The 18,837-nt window shown below is 36.5% G+C and overlaps 1 protein-coding gene across 4 annotated transcripts in view; it reads left to right on the top strand.

Annotated features, from left to right (window-relative positions):
- The window catches only part of col18a1b (collagen type XVIII alpha 1 chain b), a 48,805-nt gene extending 31,120 nt beyond the window's left edge, over positions 1-17,685 (top strand). For 3 of the 4 annotated variants that reach the window (XM_051113120.1, XM_051113119.1, XM_051113117.1), the window contains exons 12-42: positions 1,254-1,289; positions 2,310-2,462; positions 2,558-2,611; positions 2,691-2,735; positions 2,899-2,967; positions 4,415-4,534; positions 4,680-4,748; positions 4,835-4,861; positions 4,972-5,070; positions 5,149-5,184; positions 5,334-5,417; positions 7,560-7,592; positions 7,774-7,809; positions 8,231-8,290; positions 8,930-9,007; positions 9,125-9,160; positions 9,322-9,375; positions 10,037-10,108; positions 10,501-10,566; positions 10,690-10,723; positions 10,932-10,985; positions 11,209-11,243; positions 11,355-11,468; positions 11,571-11,736; positions 11,883-11,947; positions 12,061-12,189; positions 14,537-14,569; positions 14,726-15,094; positions 16,627-16,824; positions 16,926-17,041; positions 17,137-17,685. In XM_051113120.1, coding sequence (XP_050969077.1) covers positions 1,254-1,289; positions 2,310-2,462; positions 2,558-2,611; positions 2,691-2,735; positions 2,899-2,967; positions 4,415-4,534; positions 4,680-4,748; positions 4,835-4,861; positions 4,972-5,070; positions 5,149-5,184; positions 5,334-5,417; positions 7,560-7,592; positions 7,774-7,809; positions 8,231-8,290; positions 8,930-9,007; positions 9,125-9,160; positions 9,322-9,375; positions 10,037-10,108; positions 10,501-10,566; positions 10,690-10,723; positions 10,932-10,985; positions 11,209-11,243; positions 11,355-11,468; positions 11,571-11,736; positions 11,883-11,947; positions 12,061-12,189; positions 14,537-14,569; positions 14,726-15,094; positions 16,627-16,824; positions 16,926-17,041; positions 17,137-17,341 — 2,745 coding nt within the window. In that variant the 3' untranslated portion in view covers positions 17,342-17,685. The remainder of the gene's footprint in view (positions 1-1,253; positions 1,290-2,309; positions 2,463-2,557; positions 2,612-2,690; positions 2,736-2,898; positions 2,968-4,414; positions 4,535-4,679; positions 4,749-4,834; positions 4,862-4,971; positions 5,071-5,148; positions 5,185-5,333; positions 5,418-7,559; positions 7,593-7,773; positions 7,810-8,230; positions 8,291-8,929; positions 9,008-9,124; positions 9,161-9,321; positions 9,376-10,036; positions 10,109-10,500; positions 10,567-10,689; positions 10,724-10,931; positions 10,986-11,208; positions 11,244-11,354; positions 11,469-11,570; positions 11,737-11,882; positions 11,948-12,060; positions 12,190-14,536; positions 14,570-14,725; positions 15,095-16,626; positions 16,825-16,925; positions 17,042-17,136) is intronic. The other variant, XM_051113118.1, reaches the window with a different exon arrangement.
- Positions 17,686-18,837: the final 1,152 nt, after the last annotated feature.

Raw genomic sequence — 18,837 nt, 5'->3', positions numbered from 1 at the left:
GCGGCGACCTGAGGTGCTGGGCTGAGGACCATCGTGGAACTAAGGTCAACTTGGGGACACGCAGGAGACAAGGAGGGTGTGAGGTCGCTGGAGTGATATGCGGAGGGCTCTGGCTGTTGGTGAGGTGGGGCGACTGCATGTTTCCAGATGGGAGGAGGATTACCATCCTCCACCATGACTTGGAACGAGGAACCACATAAATCAAGAACAAAATTTATAAAGTCTGCTACAGGACGGTAGCAATCATTAGGACTTATCAATTGAAACAAACTGTCATCTTTGAGTCCCATCTGGAAACATGCGTTAACCATCTTGTCGCTCCATCTCACCAGATGGTAAACACTCAAAAACTCCTCCACATATTCCTCCAGCGAACGCTCACCTTGTTGCAGGTTTAGGAGGAGGTCATCAGCCCAGGTCATCCTTTGTTTTAGGGTCGGTCTTTCTGTCACGTAGTTGCTGGTGCTGGATGGAAGACAGGATACGACGTACGACACAAATCTTATTTTAATCACTTCCAAGAGGAACTGGCAGGAACACAGAGCGATAATCCACACACGGAGAAACACAAATCAACAATATGCAACAATAAAGACCGACAGGGAACTCAACACAAGGAGGAACTTAAATACACAAACTAATCAGAACATACACAGGTGAAGACAATGAAACACTCAGGAAGAAACAAGGAGGGCGTGACTAGGGTGACGAGAGGGCTGAGTCCAGGGAGCACATGGTGAAATCACAACATAAACACACGATGACAATAAGGATACGTGACACTTGAAGTACCTGTTGATTAAAGATACACTTTGAGCACACCCTAAATGAAAATTATCTGGATGGAATTTTGCATACATTACTAACTTCTAGTGGAGAAACAAATGAGGGGGTGAGAGGTTAATATTTCCAAAAAAAATAAAAAAATTACCCCACAATAAGGCCCACCATAGTACTCATACCGAACCGAAAGACCCATATAGAAAATTTTTCAGTATGAATATGTGTACCTTTACACCCCTAAAAGGCACATTCACACATTTCACACAATTAGCATGAAAGCTGTTTTCTGAACTCATAGCAGAGAAGCAAAAAAATTTTGTTTAACTAAATTTTAGTAGTGACACAAAAAACAAAGACATGGTGATGTCCACATTGTTTTTATTTTTAAAAACTGTTTTTGAATATTAGCATTATGCAAACTACCTGTGTTTTAAATATCTGTGTTTTATATTGTAATGTTTTCCCTTCAGACATTTATGGATATGGAGGGTTCTGGATTGTCACCGGTACGTTTCAACAATCAGATAATCTATGCCTAAGACTACTAGCCTAATTTGAATGCATTCTTCTTCTTCTTCTTCTAATTTATAGTGTATATGTATGTATATCCATGTCTTAAAATTTGTCTCAGATCATGTTTTGACCATAATGGCAAAAAGTTATTAAATGAATTTGATGACAGTATGTATCTTGGCAAGACTTTGGTTTATTAAAGGGATAGTTCACACAAAAAGTATTAATTAATTACTCACCCTCTTAATTTCGAACATACATTAAGATATTTTTGATGAAATCTGAAAGCTTTCTGACCCTGCATAGGCAGCAACAGAACTAAGGTAGTATTCAACAATTTCTTCTCTTACGTGTCTGTTTTTGACGTGTTCAAAGAACATGCATGCACCGTGGCACTCTCATAAATGCCTGTCAAAGACTGACATGGAAGAGCACACAAAATATTCTTGTAGCTTCATAAAATTACAGTTGAACCACTGATGTCACATGGACTATTTTATCATTATCTTTATACCTTTCTGGGCCTTGAACATATAGTTCCTTTGCAGGTCTATGCAAAGTCAATAAACTCCTGGATTTCATAAAAAAATATCTTAATTTGTGTTCCAAAGATGAATGAAGGTCTTAAGGGTTTGGAATGACATGGGGGTGAGTAATTAATGACAGAATTTTTATTTTTGGGTGAACTATCCATTCAACAAACTTTCCATTTCCCATAGTAACCTTGCCCTTTCAAAAGGTTTTTCAAAACGTGTTTCAATATGGTTACCACACCATGTCAAACATCATATCATAAAAATATATTGTAAGTATTTTAAAATATTTAATTGGGTAAAAAACACTTTTCCCAAAATAATTAGTATTTTATTTTATTCTACTACATATCCTAATAAATTCATAATTTCTATAAATTCTGCTGCTGCAGATCTGTTGTGTTTGGTTCTGTAATTGACTTTTGGAGTTTAAGTATAATATGTTCTCATCTGTTTTTTTTTTTTTTGTTTTTTTTTTAGACTTTATGTTGTCATCCTGGTCTACCTGGGCCTCCTGGGCCTCCTGGGCCTCCAGGGCCCCCAGGAACAGACTGGGCAACTGAAACAGAATCAGAATCTCTTGAAACCAGCCCTACTGGTCCTCCAGGACAAAATGGGTTGCCTGGGCGTCCTGTAAGAAATCGTCCTCTCTTCATTAATACCATGCATTTTTAAACCTTTAGTGGAATTTTGTTTGAGTTCTGGTTATTCTGTTTATTATGACTCAGGGGCCCCCAGGTCGACCTGGAAAACCTGGCCCTCCTGGTCCTCCAGGTCAAAAGGTAAATTAAATATTAAAAGTATTTTCATTTGCCTGATATTAAAATGAAATCAAGCAATGTATTTTTCTCTTTCTTTTAGGGAGACTGTGGTGAGATTGGCTTGACTGGGGTTAAAGAGGAAACGGTAAGACAAGTGACGTTTGCATGTTTAATAAATTAGATGTGAAGATTTGATCACAGAATACTAAAATAAGACTTGAAGTCAGACATATATCATTTGTATTCTCCATCTGTGGGGCTTTATTTCATTGAGAGGTTAATCTTCACTATATTTTTTCTCCCTGTAGCAAAGCCCCTTCTCTGCTTTCTCTTATTTCTCCAACTGGTTTCCTTCCTGGGAGACTAGTGGGGAACAGGTATTCTAAAGTCATGCATGACTACAAACTAACTCTACTGGGTGTGGTTTGTCACAAAAACTTGACTAATCAATGAAAGTGTTATTCTTAAAGTCATTAGTTCGCTAAAGACAACTTTTCATTGTCAAAATTGAATCGATCATTTCAGACTTATGCATTAGCCAATGCAAACTTTCTTTTTGACTCTTCTACTTGTGTTTTTAGCTCATTGTGTGAGGCTTGCTTGTCCTTTTCATGCATTTTCACAACACTGTGACAATTGATAACTGCTCACATAACCTGCATTACACCGTTTTCTTGAGTGGTATTTCCTGTAGTTTATGACATCTCTCAAAATAAACTTATAGCATGGAAATGGATATGGCAAATCAAGTATTCGGTCTTAGCGGATTAGATATGTATACATATATACATGTGATTTTAGCAAATTAGACTTTAGTACAGTACCAGTCAAAAGTTTTTGAACAGTAATATTTTTACTGTTTTTTTTTTTTTTTTTTTTAAGAAGTCTCTTCTGCTCACCAAGCCTGCATTTATTTATCCAAAGTACAGAAAAAAATCTTAAAATTGTGAAATATTTTTACTATTTAAAATAACTGCTTTCTATTTGAATATATTTTAAAATGTAATTTATTCATGTGATTTCAAAGCTGAATTTTTAGCATCATTACTCCAGTCACATAATCCTTCAGAAATCATTTTAATATTCTAATTTTCTGATCAAAAAAACATTTTTTTTAATTATGATTATTATGTTGAAAACAGTTGACTTGAATTTTTTCAGGTTTTTCTGATGGATAGAAACTTCAAGAGAACAGCATTTATCTGAAATAGAAATGTTTTGTAACATAAATGTGTTTATCATCACTTTTAATCACTTTATCATCACTTATAAAAATATTAAAAAAAAAAACCCTGACTCCAAGCTTTTGAATGGTATAGTGTATAATATTACAAAAGCTTTTTATTTCAGATAAATGCTGATCTTTGGATCTTTGTATTCATCAAAAAATCATGAAAAAAAAAACGTAAAAATATTTCACAATATTACAGTTTTTGCTGTATTTTGAACCAAATAATAGCAGGCTTGGTAAGCGGAAGAGAATTCTTTAAAAAAAAACATTAAAAATATTACTGTTCAAAAACTTGACTGGTAGTGTATGTCATATTTTGCCAAGTTGAAACTGTTCAGTGCTATGGGATGTTGATGAAACCATAAACCAGTGTCTAATGTTTGAACTAATCTTTAAGTTTATAATATATTGCTAACAGAAATAAATAAGAGCTCCTATTAACCTTCACCATATTGTAAACAAGGCATATTACCTATCAAGAAACAATTTCATGACTAAACTTCAATTTCAACTAAAGACAGGCACCTAAGCATTTTTAGAACACTTTTGTAGTTGTAGTTTTAAACCCTCCCATCCAATCCCTTGCTCTTTAGGGTCCACAGGGGTCATCAGGGATCTCAGGTCCGGAAGGCATTGCAGGGCCACCTGGGCCCATGGGACCTCAAGGACCTCCAGGACCCCCTGGACCTCCAGGACCTGCCTTCCAAATTACTGTAAGTTATTTAATGTTTGAAATTCAGCACCCTCAAGGCCTTTAGTTCTCAGAACTATCACAAGGGCCATGCAGTCACAGGACTTTGTACTTCTAGGAGATCTAGAACTTGATCTGCCATATCCACTGTTTGACTGTGTTTTCAGACTGATGGGAATAAAACAGCAGTTGATCTTCAATACATTCCAGGAGTCATGGGGCTACCAGGTCCACAGGTAACTATAAAATGCTGTTATGTTATCATCACGGCAACACAGTGCTTATTCCATCTCATCCCTGTTTTTATTTTATCTCTCTAAAGGGACCTCAGGGGATACCTGGACTACCAGTGAGACAATGACTTATATGTTTATAACATGATATCCAAGTTACCAAATTATAATGTACATTACACCTACCTAGGAGAAACGTTCATTTTCGTTTCTTTCAAATCTGCAGGGAAAACCTGGTTTACCAGGTATTTCAGGTCAGAAAGGTCAAGAAGGTGAAAGGGGACGAGAGGGAATTCCAGGGTTAGATGGCTTTCCAGGACAAATAGTGAGTGAAAGATGACTAGCATGAAGATCAGCTTTGCACAGCAATATGGTAACTTTTAAATGATTTATTTTTTTACAGGGGCTAAAGGGGGAAAGAGGATTGAAAGGTGACAAAGTAAGTGTTTATTTGAAGACACTTAAGTTAGATGTGCCTCAATCGATGATTCACTCAAACTTCTGCAACACTGGTATTTAAACCAGTTCAATACGGCAACTATTCTGTAGACCTAAGCAATAAACTTATACTAATGCATTTGTCTTTAGGGTGACCCTGGTCTTGCATTAGGGCCTCCAGGACTGCCAGGGCCACCAGGTCCTCCAGGAAAAGTGATCTATGTTAATGGCAGTGTAAGTGTTATCATACAGTAAACCCTCAAAAGACTTTGTATAATTCTATAGGGTCATTCCGTGACAATTCAACCAGAGGTCAGAGGCAAGTTACAGGAGGGTAAAAATGACTTTCAGAATGATAGCTGCATCATTATCTTATTTTTACACAGAGATTGCTAGTTCTATTAGTAAAATCTGTTAACTTTAGCAATCTTTGTTGCATTATGTGCCAATGGTGATTATTCAAAAATGGGGAAACAGCACTTTTTTTTAAAGTTTTTTTCCAAAGTTTGCATGCCTGTAACTCAAGAAGATATTTTAATGCCCTTTTAGATAGTGGGTCTTAACAAACTTTTCTTTTGGCATCTTTATTTTTGAGATGAGATTTGGTTCCAGAGATATTGAAAGTTAAAATGTACACATTTTCAGTGTTCGAAAACCAAATGTGGGTCAGTTTGTAAAAATATGAGACTTCTTTTCTTTTTGTCTAAAGAACAAATAATGTTAAAACTAGAGATTATCTCATTTCTTTCTATCAAGACAATTGCAACATGCCATAAATATTCTTTGTCCATAGTTTGCATGCCTACAACTCATGAAATATTAAAGATATTGCAATATGATTTTAGATTCTAGTTCTTCAGTAACTTTTCTTTGGGAATCTTAATTTCCAAGGCCCTGTATCATTCAGACCCAGAGATATGGGGATCTCAATGAGGCTCCATGTCCAGATTGTTGAACGTTACCCATTTTCAGTGGTCGAAAACCAAATCTTGGTCACTTTGTAGACTGCTGATACTTATTTAAAGAACGACGTCTGAAGGAGAAATGATGTTGAAATTAGAATTGTATCTTGTTTCCCTCTATCAAAAAAATTGCATAGAACAGAGGTGTCTGCGTGCTAGAAGGGCACTGAAATGATCAATTTGAGTCACATTACCTTGCTTTCTGTAGTCCATTCATAAGATTCTATATTTGAATCAGTTTCAGGTATATTTGGAAGAAGTGATTTTGTTCATTTTTAACATGTTCTGAAGCTACCAAGAGTTTAAACATGCAGTATTGTAACATGTTTGAAACAAATCCCACGCCTCATAGGGAAGTGTGGCTGCTTTTGCCACACACTGCATTCACATCAATAAACCAAGATTTGCCTCATCTGGAAAATGTAATATAAATACTAGATAAACACAAAACTACATTTGGTTTTTGACCACTGAAAATAGGGTAGGAAACTAAATTTGGAGCTGCACTGACATCTTGATATTTCTGGGATTAAACCATACAAGGCCTTAAATTAAGATTCCAAAAGAAGTTTCTTAAGAACCAGATTCTAAAATCATAATAAGATAACTTTAATACTACTTGAGTTACAGGCACACAGCTTTTGGAAAAAGAATATTTATGAGACTCAAACAGGTATGATCTATGCAACTGTCTTGATAGAGTGAAACATTAACATTATTTCTTATTTCTTATTTGGCCACTGTTCTTTAAATAAAATAAGCATCAGCTAGTCACAAAGTGACTAAAATTTGGTTTCCGACTACTGAAAATGAATTATATTTATTAATCTGGACATGAAGCCTCATTGAGATCCCCATATCTCTGGGACTGAATGATATAGGGCCTTGAATTCTAAAGGAAAAGTTTATGAAGAACTAGAATCTAAAATCATATTGTGATTTCTTTAATGTTTCTTGAGTTATAGGCATGGTTACATGCATGCAAACTTTAAAGAAAAACTTGAAAAGTGCTGTTTCCCCATATTTGAATGGTCACCATTGGCATATAATGCAACAAAGATTGCTAAAGTAAACTGATTTTACTAATAGGACTAGCAATCTCTGTCCACAAATAAGATGATGATGCTGCCATCTTTCCGAAGTCATTTTTACCCCCCTGTAACTTGACTCTGAATCTAAGGTGAAAAGTGCCATTTTCGTCTACAAAATAGTTGATTACTCAGTAAATATTCATTCACGACATTTTGGCTTTTCATCTATCTTTCCTCAGAAAAGAAATATTAGCAAAATCAAAAATTTGAGGAAATTTTGGAAATTTGCTTGATTTGACATGGAATGACCCCATATTACTTTACTACACCTTCACAGATTTGTATTTCCGATATTAAATTACTTAAATTACATTTAATTTCAGGAAAATGGAGAATTTGGAATTCCTGGACCACAGGTGAAAGGAAATGATAAATACTAGTTATAATGGCTCTTTATTAACTTAAGCATGTTAAATTGCATGATGCTTAATATAGAATGTCCTGGGTAAATATGACTTACTATTTACTTATTTCTACTGCATTACAATGTGTTTAGAACCAAATTCAAAGCAATGTGTTTTGTGCTTGTTTTATTAGGGGGCACCTGGTGTAGCTGGTCAGGCAGGATTCCCTGTAAGTGTTTTTAATGACTTGTAATTTTATTGTTATAGTATCCTTACGTTTTTATTTAAATTGTAATTTTTAACTACAGATCAACCAATGCATCTATTGTGCTCTTCCTAGTTAGGTGCCAAGTCCTATACTGTATATGTTCCAAATTACAAAGATTGGCCTGCAATCTAAAAATTGTTTTGTTTAATTTTTTTTTTTTTTTAAATCTCCTGCTTTAACTTGAATACAATTTTTAGAGTGAAAACCAATCTTTAGTCATTTTTAAACTTACAAGATCACAGTCAATGGTTGATTAGTTTAGGCAAGCTTGACAAAAACAAAATTTTCCATGACACCAAACCGAAACTTTATAAAACTGTGAGAAGTGAAAACTGTTTTATAATGTGTTTTTATTTATTTACCTCTTTTTATATCTTTAAAGGGACCAATGGGTCCAAAAGGTGATCAGGGGGAACCTGGACTACCTGGAGACTCTATCAAGGTAATATGTTTTGCTGACACGATATTGCAATAGTCCACTTTAGACATTCTGCTGACTGTAAGTAACTTTGCAGGAACATGTCAACTACCAGTTATTAGAAGTATTAGTAGACTGTCTACTTAATGTTTGCAAACATTTTATTTTGATGGTTCCCCAACATTCTACTGACTATAAATAACTTTGCCAGTACCTGTCAACTTATTTTACTAACCCTAACCCTAACCCTAACCTAACCATCTACAAATACTCTACTCTATGCTAACGAGAGTTAGTTGACATGAAGGTGCAAAGTTACTTATAGTTGTACTTATAGTTAGTAGTGAATGTCTAAAGTGCACTATAGCAAAATAAAGTTAAATATATGTTTTGCTTTTTTTTTTGTTTTTTTTTTTTAATAGGACTTTACAACCTAAAGTAACAGAATACTGAAGGAGTGAAGGCCAAAAAAAGACCAAAAATGATAACTATATTATCATCCATACTAATGAATGATAACATTCTATTTATTCTAAGTGCAGTTATGTACAATAAGGGGTAAATCCAGTCCTAGAAACAGCGATGTTTAGTAGATACTATTATTCATTGAGCATTTTTTTAATCCTCTAATATTTTATATGCTTTTTGCTTTTTTCTCTTCAGGGTCAAAAGGGTGAACCTGGCCTGATCGTAGACTCCAGTGGTACGGCCATTTACATGGGGGGGCTGGCTGGACAGCTGGTGAGAGGCCTGCAGCTTTCATTCATATAATGAGTTTAGATCAGAACTTCTGATCAGAACTAGATGAGAAGTATCCATCGTTGTTAGACAAACTGATGTAGTTACTGTCTGTTTTAGGGTGAGGCAGGACCTCCAGGACCAGAGGGGCCTGTGGTGAGCTTTTGCTTTTTGTCCCACTGAGGAATACCACACATAAAAGCTTTATTTTTTACCTGCAAAACTGCCCTGTTAAGAAATACACTGATCATTATTAATGCTGCTGATATTCAAGAATTACATGTTATAGATTTGTTGTATATTTTTTCACTCATCAGGGACCAGTTGGGCCACCTGGACCAAAGGGAGAAATAGGATTTCCAGGCAGACCAGTGAGTATCTTTAATCAAATCCAGACAGATTTTCTACCATTTTACATTTTTGAAGAAAGATTTTATCATAGACTTTTGCAGTGACTGTCAGTAGCGCGGTCTGTCTTTTTATATTTCAAAATAAAACTGGCATCAAAGTGAAGTCAATCCACACCACAACAGACAGACATAAAATGTCTTTGTGGGATCATTGGTCCAAATGAATTTTGCATGTAGTGTCTTTGGCCAACTTTCTTTCGCATATGCTAACCAGGGTTGCCAGGTTTTCACAACAAAACCCACTCAATTGCTACTCAAAACTAGCCTAATGGCATTTCAAGGGGGATCCCCCATTAAAAAAATCACATTCTGGGGGATAAAATACACCTTTTTTTTGCCAGGGTTCCCCTAGTAAATTCGTATTTCAGGGGCTAAATATGACGTTAATGGGCTCGCTTTATCCCGCAGACATCAAAATCTACCCACAGCAACAGTGTAAAAGTGGCCCAATACCGCAGGAAATCGCTGGCCTTGAAAACACTGATACTAACTGTCACAAAGATGCTTCATACCTTGAAAAATATGGGCTTGACTAAGATCCCTAAACCCTGTTGAATTTGAATTTTTGATCATTTTTATAATTTGGTATATTCCCTAATCACACGATATTCTTCATCAAAAGGGTCGTCCTGGTCTAAATGGTAAAAAAGGACAGAAAGGCGATTCAGGTGGAGGATATGGTTATGGCTATCAGGTAAGGAATAAACAACTTAATACCATTTATTTTGTTTTCACTGTTACTACAGAAGTGTAGATTATACTATATGGTTTCACTTTATTTTGATGGTGCCTTTGACGCATTTTGTTGACTATAAGTAAAATGGCACCTATACATCTACTAACTCTCACTAGAGTGTACAGTAGATTATTAGTAGACTGGTAGGGTTAGGATTAGATTAAGTTGACGTACTAACAAAGTTACTTATAGTCAGGAGAATGTCTGTTGGGAGACCATCACAATAAAGAGTTAGCAGAAGTACAGTCTAATGAGAGTTTTTTGACATGTCAACAGAATGTTCAAGAGGGACCATCAAAATAAAGTGTTACCTACTATATACTATACTATAGATTTTAAACTGATTTTAGGGACCTCCTGGTCCACCTGGGCCACCTGGTCCTCCAGGACCTCCAGTTTCTGTGGGACGATATAATGTGAGTAATTAATATTTTTAAAAATGTAATAATAAAATATAAGTACCTAATATCTTGTGGGATTGTTTGTTTTAAAAATAGCATTTGTACTGGCTCACAATATTTAATTTGATCTGACTTAAGGGCTATGATGACGGCAACTCAAGAGTTCCCTATGGTGAGTAAATGAATCTGATTTGTCCAATCCATATCTGGTGTTATCCCCAGTTTAATTTAGCATGAATATGTATATAAGAATATCTGTTTGCGATTAATCAGTATGCTCTTATTCCAAAGAATTCTTCAGAAGAATTTGTATGTTGCTTTGAATAAAAGCATCCGCTAACTGAATAAATGTCAATATATTTCAAATTTCATTACCTCAGCTTTCAAAGGGGACAAGGGTGAAAGAGGAGCACCTGGCATCCCTGGCCTGCCAGGTATGATTTACTGATATATCAAGCCTTTTTTTTTTTTTTTGGAGCAGTTGAATAAAGATTCAAAACTGTGAATATCAGCTTTTTTAACAGTGTGCTTTTTTAACAAGCCAATTGACTTTTATTTGTTTAGCGCTTTATACAATACAGACTGTGTCAAAGCAACTTTACAGTATTAAACAGGAAAATATAAACAGGATTTGAATGTCAACGTTGTCTGTCATAGGTCTCACTACCACCTTTGACATTTATGCATTTAAGGTATGTTTCCAAACTTACTTACACAAGTTTCCAGTTTACAAGTAATATTTTGCTGATGTTGTGCAGCACATGGAAATTGTACTTGATTTTTTGTAATATGCTATACTGTAGAATGAGATGAAAGGGGAGCTTGGTTCTAAAGGACAGAAGGGAGAACCAGGAGTAGGTTACTATGACCCTTATCATGGTGGAGCACAAAGTCTACCTGGAAGACCTGGACTACCGGTGATAGCACAGACACGAAACAATGCTTCTTAGATTCTGATTAATCCATTGTTTTTTTCTTATCGTCTAAAGTAGCTTAACTAAATGTTAATTTCTGCATAGGGCCCTAGAGGAGAATCTATTAGTGGACCTCCAGGACCTCCGGGTCCCCCGGGGCCTCCTGGAGCCCCAGGAATCGGTTATGATGGTCGCCCAGGTAGTCCTGGCCCACCAGGACCACCTGGACTCCCGGGATCATTGCTGCCAGGTGCACACCAACCCTCACAAAGTAAGGAATTTGCACACAGCCACTCATTCGTAAAAGATCTTTTGATGAGTGATCTAATTTCTTGTCTCTCCCTTTTCCAGTCTTCTCTCAACTGTCCTATCCATTAAATGCAAAAGTCTTTTTATTTTAACACCTTGATCCTTTAGCTATCAGTATTCCTGGGCCTCCTGGACCTCCTGGACCTCCTGGACCCCCTGGACATTTACCTGGGGTGAGTTTTCACTTCTGAAACACTACCTACTGTCTGTGGCCATATTGATGACAAATAATTTTCTATTAGTTAATTAATCTTTTCAGTCAGCTGGTCTGTTCTCTTTTCCTCAGGTTATGGTTTTGAGGTCTGTTGACACCATGGCTGCAACAACTATCCGGTATCCAGAAGGCACGCTAATATATGTAAAAGACAACAGAGAACTGTATATGAGAGTACAGGATGGCATCAGAGAAGTCATGGTAATAATCTAAGATTTTTTATTGTTTTTCATCCTTATGTAAGAAGAGTTATGCAGACAGCAGTGCATAAAAGAGTGATTCAGTGCCCATTAAGTTGTGTACATGTAACAAACACATCCATTCACTCTCATAGTCAGTGGAGTATTCTTTGAAAGGATTTTGTCTTTAAATATGTGCTTAAATGTTGAATTTGTGTTGAATTTAGGGGTAAAATCCCCTAAAACCCTAGGTTATACAATGCCTTGCAAAAGAATTTATACCCCTTAATTTTTTTCACGTTTTTTAATGTTGCTGCTTAATGTAAAACTGCTTTAAATTATTTTTTTCCACATCAATCTACTCATACACCATAATGACAGGTTTTTAACATCAAAAAAAGCTAATTTATTAAAAATAAAAATCTTAAATCATTCCATTGCATAAGTATTCATACCCGTGAAAAAATCATACCCTACAGTTGAAATTTCGCTCAGGAGCATTCATATTTCTTGTAGATATTACTACACTTGAAGTCATCCTGTGGCAAATTCAATTAAACAGGTATGATTTGGAAGGGCAGACAGACTTTAAAAAAAAAAAAAAAGGTAAAAAGAAAATGTATATCAGAGCAAAAATCAAGGCCTGAAGTAAAAAAAACTGCCTGTGGAGCTCAGAAACAGGTTTGCTTCAAGCCACACATCTGGTAAAGAGTTCTGAAAAAAATCTGCTGTATTGAAGGTTCACAGAAGCATGTAGTCTCTGTTACACTTAATGGAAGAAGTTTGAAACAAATTAGGATTCTACCTAGAGTTTGCCTCCTGGCAAAACTGAGCAATTAATGGAGAAGGGCTTTTGTTAGATTGGTGACCAAGAACCTGATGGTCACTCTAATTGAGCTCCATGGTCATATGTGGAGATAGGAGAAACCTACAGAAGGACAAACATCACTACAACACTCCACCGATCTGGGCTTTATGGCAGTGTGGCAAGACTCAATCCTCTCCTCAGTGAAGACACATGAAAACACACTTGGAAATTGCAAAAAAAAAAGCACCTAAAGGACTCTCAGACTGTGAGAAACAAAATTCTCTGGACTGATGAACCTCAATTCCAAGCATCATGTTTAAAGGAAACCAGGCACTGCTCATCAATTACACAGTACTGTCCCAATACTAAAGTGTGCTGGTAGCAGCCTCATTCTTTGGGGCTGTTTTTCAGCGGTGGGGACTGAAGGACTCATAGAAGTAGAAAGAAAGTTCAATGCACCAAAAACACAGTCCAGATCATTCAGAACCTCAAACTGGGCAGAAGGTTCACCTTCCAACAGGATAATAACCCTAAGCACTGTTGGAAACTCAGAAGCGAAGACCAGGAGACTCTTGGGTATCTTCAGCAGAATTCTTTATTGAGAATGCGCTGCGTAGCTCTGCAGTCCTCAAAAGTCTGACTAAGGCAGTGATACATTGTAGTTTATATACATTTAGGGGGCAGTCCCCTAAAATGTAGACAAAGCACCTGGGTGACGATCCTAAACAAAGCATGCAAATGAAGTACTCAAGTGTAGCCAAGTGCCCCATTTACACCAGTCCTAATCCAATCATCATAACTACTCAAAGACTGGGCAGAGGCACCGAGAGCCATTACAAACAAAAGGTGAACATCTCAGTAATCTGGCTCATTTGACTTACAATTAAAGAACAGGAACTGGCAGGGACATCTTGCTACAAACTTTGCTTGAAAGAATCATTTGTCTGATAACCTCATATTTACCTTAAATGTTAAATACAATGTACTTTACCTTAGTTTTATTGTGATGCTATGTCAGAACATAGGATCAGCATATTTTCAACAGATTCTTAAATTTGTAATCCTACAGCACACAGCAAGAGTGGCTTCGACAACTCTGTGAATGTTCTTAAGTGGCCCAGCCAGAGCCTTGGCTTGAACCCAATTAAAAATTTGCGTAAAAACTTGAAAATGTGCCTCTGCCCCCATCCAACCTGGCAGAGCTTGAGAGGTGAAGAGGTGAGGAGAAGAATAGCAGATAATTGCCAAATGCTGATATGCAAAGCTTGTTGCATCATACCCAAAAAGACTTGAGGCTGTAAAGGTGCTTTCTGTTTTTGATTTGCCATTATGGTGTATAGAGTGTGGATTGATGTGGGAAAAAAGTCATTTAAAGCAGTTTAGGATAAGGCTTTTACAAGAATACTTTTACAAGATACTGTATATTTTATTGGTTATTCACCAGTTAAATATATGCCATCTCATATTCTTTAGATAGTGTTTGATACTGCACAAAAGATGGATGGATGGATATTTGCTGAGAACATTAAAATGCCTAATGTTTCTGGTTGTTTAATTTCAGCTTGGAGAATATACCCCATTCCCCAAGGGTCTGGTGAGTAACAGAAAATGTATTTAGTAATTAAGTAATTAATTATTAAATATTTTTGCACACATAATTTCGCCAAGCAACAGTAAATGTCACTGCATCTTAAGACACAAGTTATGGGATATATATGTCTCTTCTCCTATTTGTCATGTTGGTTTCTAGGATAACCAGAGGGAAGCAGTGGAGCCTCCACAGGTGGTTCAGTACCCTCAGGATTACCCCACAACCTCTCCCCAACAAGCCCCTCCACAACCAGGATCCCAATACCCTGTGCCACATGATCCCAGACTCCATCCATCATATGACCCCTATCAAAGATGGGTTCCACACTACAGTTCTCCAACTGATCCACGACACTCTCCATCAGTCGACACATATTACCAGCACTACCCTGATTCCAGAAAGCACATTCCCAGCAGCCACCCGGATCATTCTGGCTATCCTGACAGCAGATACGAACGTATACACCACCGCAGGCCTGTCATTCAAGAGGCTAAGCTTCCAGCTCACACACACACATCAGGCCGCGCAGTAAGTACCTTATCATTTAAATGAGGAGTAATTGTGTGCTAGTCTGTTTATTTTTTTCCTACTGCCCATGACAAATTTCCTACTAATTATAGTAGGAAGTAATCTGCGTTATACTGTAAACAATCATCAACTGCTAATGGACTCGCTGAAAGGCTTGCTTACAATAAACAAGCATTCACAAAAATTGGGTATACAAAATGCAGCGTTAAAGAAGGTGACATTATTCTACTCATGCCTCAAGGTGAAAAAGTTGACAATTTATTTACAGTAGCATTTGTTACAATTTAAACAAATGGCAAATTCTGTCATGAAACTTAGTTAAAAACTTAGATGGTGTAGACTGATGAGTCGTTAAAGGAGAAGTCCACTTTCAGAACAAAAATGTACAGATAATGTACTCAACCCCAGGACATCCAAGATGTTCATGTCTTTCTTTCTTCAGTCGTAAAGAAGTTATGTTTTTTGAGGAAAACATTTCAGCATTTTTCTCTATATAGTGGACTTCAGTGGTTCCCAGAGTTTGAACTTCCAAAATGCAGTTTAAATGTGGATTCAAACGATTCTAAATGCAGTTGTAAACGATCCCAGCCAAGGAAGAAGGGTCTTATCTAGCAAAAGTTATTTTTATAAAAATTATAAAATGTATATACTTTTTAATGTCAAACGCTCGTTTTGTCTTCCTCAGCCTGAAATCTGTTTTTTTCCGGTTCAGGGCAGTTAGGGTATGTGGGAAAACTCCCATCTCATGTTCTCCCTCAACTTCAAAAATCGCCCTATATCGCTGTTTTACCTATTTTGTTAAGGGTGTTTCATCTTCTTTGCATGTTCACTTTGCAAAGACTGGGTCGGTACTTCTGCAGCGATGTAGGATGATTTTGAAATGATTTTTGAAGTTTAGGGAGAAAATACGATTGGAGTTTTTCGACATACCCTAACTGTCTTGAACCACAATACACAGAGTTCAGGCAGAGCAAGACAAGACGAGCGTTTGAGATTAAAAAGTATTTAAACTGTATTTTTTTTTAATGAAAATAACCGATCATTTTGCTAAATGAGACCCTTCTTCCTTATCTAGCAGTCCATTATATGCAAAAAAAAATCCAGAAACGTATTCCTCAAAAAACATAATTTCTTTACGACTGAAGAAAGAAAGACATGAACATCTTGGATGACAAAGGGGGGTGACTACATTATCTGTAAATTTTTGTCCTGGAAGTGGACTTCTTTAATGGAAACTAATGATATTCACGACTACTTGACACAAGCTGATTGGTTTATATTGCATACGCAGCCAATAAGCTTGCTTCTTTACATTTAAATGGCTAAAGCATCCACTAGAGCATTTTGCAGCATGCTTTCAGATATACTCTGAAACCCTCCACCTCCCCAGCTCCACCTGTATAGATCTGCTACTGGTTATTATATATGCTATATATGCCTTTTGTATAATCTACATTATTTGTGATCGTTTGGAAATGTAAACTGAATTTCAAGTATCTAATGTATAACTGTCACCTATTTTGTCACTTTAGCTGCACCTGATCGCTCTCAACTCACCCCAGCTGGGCAACATGCAGGGTATTCGAGGTGTAGATCACCAGTGCTTCTTACAGGCCCAAGCCATTGGGCTCAAGGGAACTTTCAGGGCTTTCCTGTCATCCCGGCTACAGGATCTACACAGTATTGTTCGACAGAACGACAGGGAATCATTACCTATAGTCAATCTTCAAGTACGATCCTTCCTTTGTCAACACACAAAACTATTATTTCACAGAATATACTGTAGCTATTTAAATACAGTCTTTTACAGAACCATTTAATATGTTCACAGGATGAGGAATTATTCAGCAACTGGGAATCCATCTTTAGTGGCTCAGAGGGCAAGATGAATGATAATGTGCGCATCTATTCATTTGATGGTCGAGATGTTCTTGATGATGATGCCTGGTAAGTGGTTCTAACACATATCTACAGCTAAAATCTTACCAAAACTAATTAGTCTGATGATTATTTTTTTCTCTATAACCACTTTTTTTTAATAGGCCAGAGAAGATGGTATGGCATGGATCAAGCACTCATGGAAGCAGGCAGACAGACAGCTTCTGTGAAACATGGCGAACAGGCAGTCATGCCGTCACTGGCATGGCTTCCTCTCTCCAAGAAGGCTACCTACTTCAGCAGTTGCCACGTGGCTGCACCAGCTCTTTTATCGTACTGTGCATTGAGAACAGTTACATTTCTAAGTGAACCAAATAGTTGCTAAACCAACTATTTCTTTAAGTCGCACCACAAACTTAAACTTAGTGTGATGATTGTTTGTGATTGATGGTGATACTGTATATGTTAATTTACATGTATTTTAGGGTTTACATTTTGACTGTTTTTTATGTATTAACTGCTGTGTGACAGCCATCTGTTTCAAAACAGTAATATACTTGCTTTTTACACCATAAGCCTTACAACAAACATATTTTGTCATAGCGGAGAACATACAATGAAATACTTGAGCATTTAAAATAATTAGATTAAGGCTAAATTCAGGGGGGGGAAAAAATCACTGTTTTTTTTTTTTTTTATATTTTTAACAAAAATGTACATATACAAATAACAAGGCAGTATAGAACACTCTCAGGCAAAAAGGGCTACATTCCAAATTTTATTAGCTAACTCTCTTTAAACTACTTTGTTGTCATTACCATTTTTATTCACATTTGTATTTGGTTTTATGTAAACATGTACCTATGTAACCTTTATACATTTATACAACTCAATAACATCAGACATTCCACAATGTAGTGCAAAATGACCGGTTGACTTTCTCTAGAGAAAGATGACGACAATTAATAAAAATATGTATTTTTTAAAATAGTTTTTATTATTATTTATATTGGTCTCTTTTTATTTAATTTTTTTACACATAACCTGAATATAATTTTAAAGAGTTGCAGTTCTCTGTATTTTACAGTCTGCTGTATTCTACAGTTCAAATGTGACCACTGGAAATATGGCCAAACCGTTCATAAGTTAAAAGCAAAAATAGCCATTTTATTATATCTCCTGACCACTATGTGGCGCTGCGCCGAAACTGTGCAGGTAGCCTCAGGTCATGGTTATTATAACACACACCAAGGGCTCATCCACACAAAGCCAGAGCTTTCTATATCCGATCTTTTTTTCCCTTGTTCTTCTGTAAACACGGCGTTGAAGGATCTGCGTACACACAAAACCACTGAAACCAACTCAAAACAATGTAGTATATATGCCAGACCAGTATGTGGCACTGTAATTCTGCCACAGAGATACACTTAAAATGGAGAAGACTTGGAGCATGTGCATAAACCATATGCGTTGTATACAAACCCAACACAACAACAAGACAAAAATAAACATGAAGCAATACATTTGTTACACTATTCATTAATCTGTGTTAATGTTAGTTAATAAAAATACAGTCATTCATTGTTTGTTCCTATTAGGTTCTGTACTGGAATTAGTTCACCTGTTTCGAGTCTTCGGGTTTTTCGAGTCGTTCGTTCATCTTATGGGGCTGTCACATGATGAACGAATGGCTCAAACCCGAAAACTTGTCAGATAAGAGGTGAGGTGAGCTAATCATGGACTAAAGACCCAGGTAAACAATGAAATAATCTTTTCTGTTTCTTATAGCATTATAGTTTTGTCTTGTTTGTAGTGTGATCAACATTTGTGTAAGCAGTAAATGTGTTAGGGAAGTAACACGTAAC

The sequence above is a fragment of the Labeo rohita genome, chromosome 6, assembly GCF_022985175.1.
Source record: "Labeo rohita strain BAU-BD-2019 chromosome 6, IGBB_LRoh.1.0, whole genome shotgun sequence".
NCBI lineage: Eukaryota > Metazoa > Chordata > Actinopteri > Cypriniformes > Cyprinidae > Labeo > Labeo rohita.
This window is presented reverse-complemented; position numbering and strand designations above follow the sequence as displayed.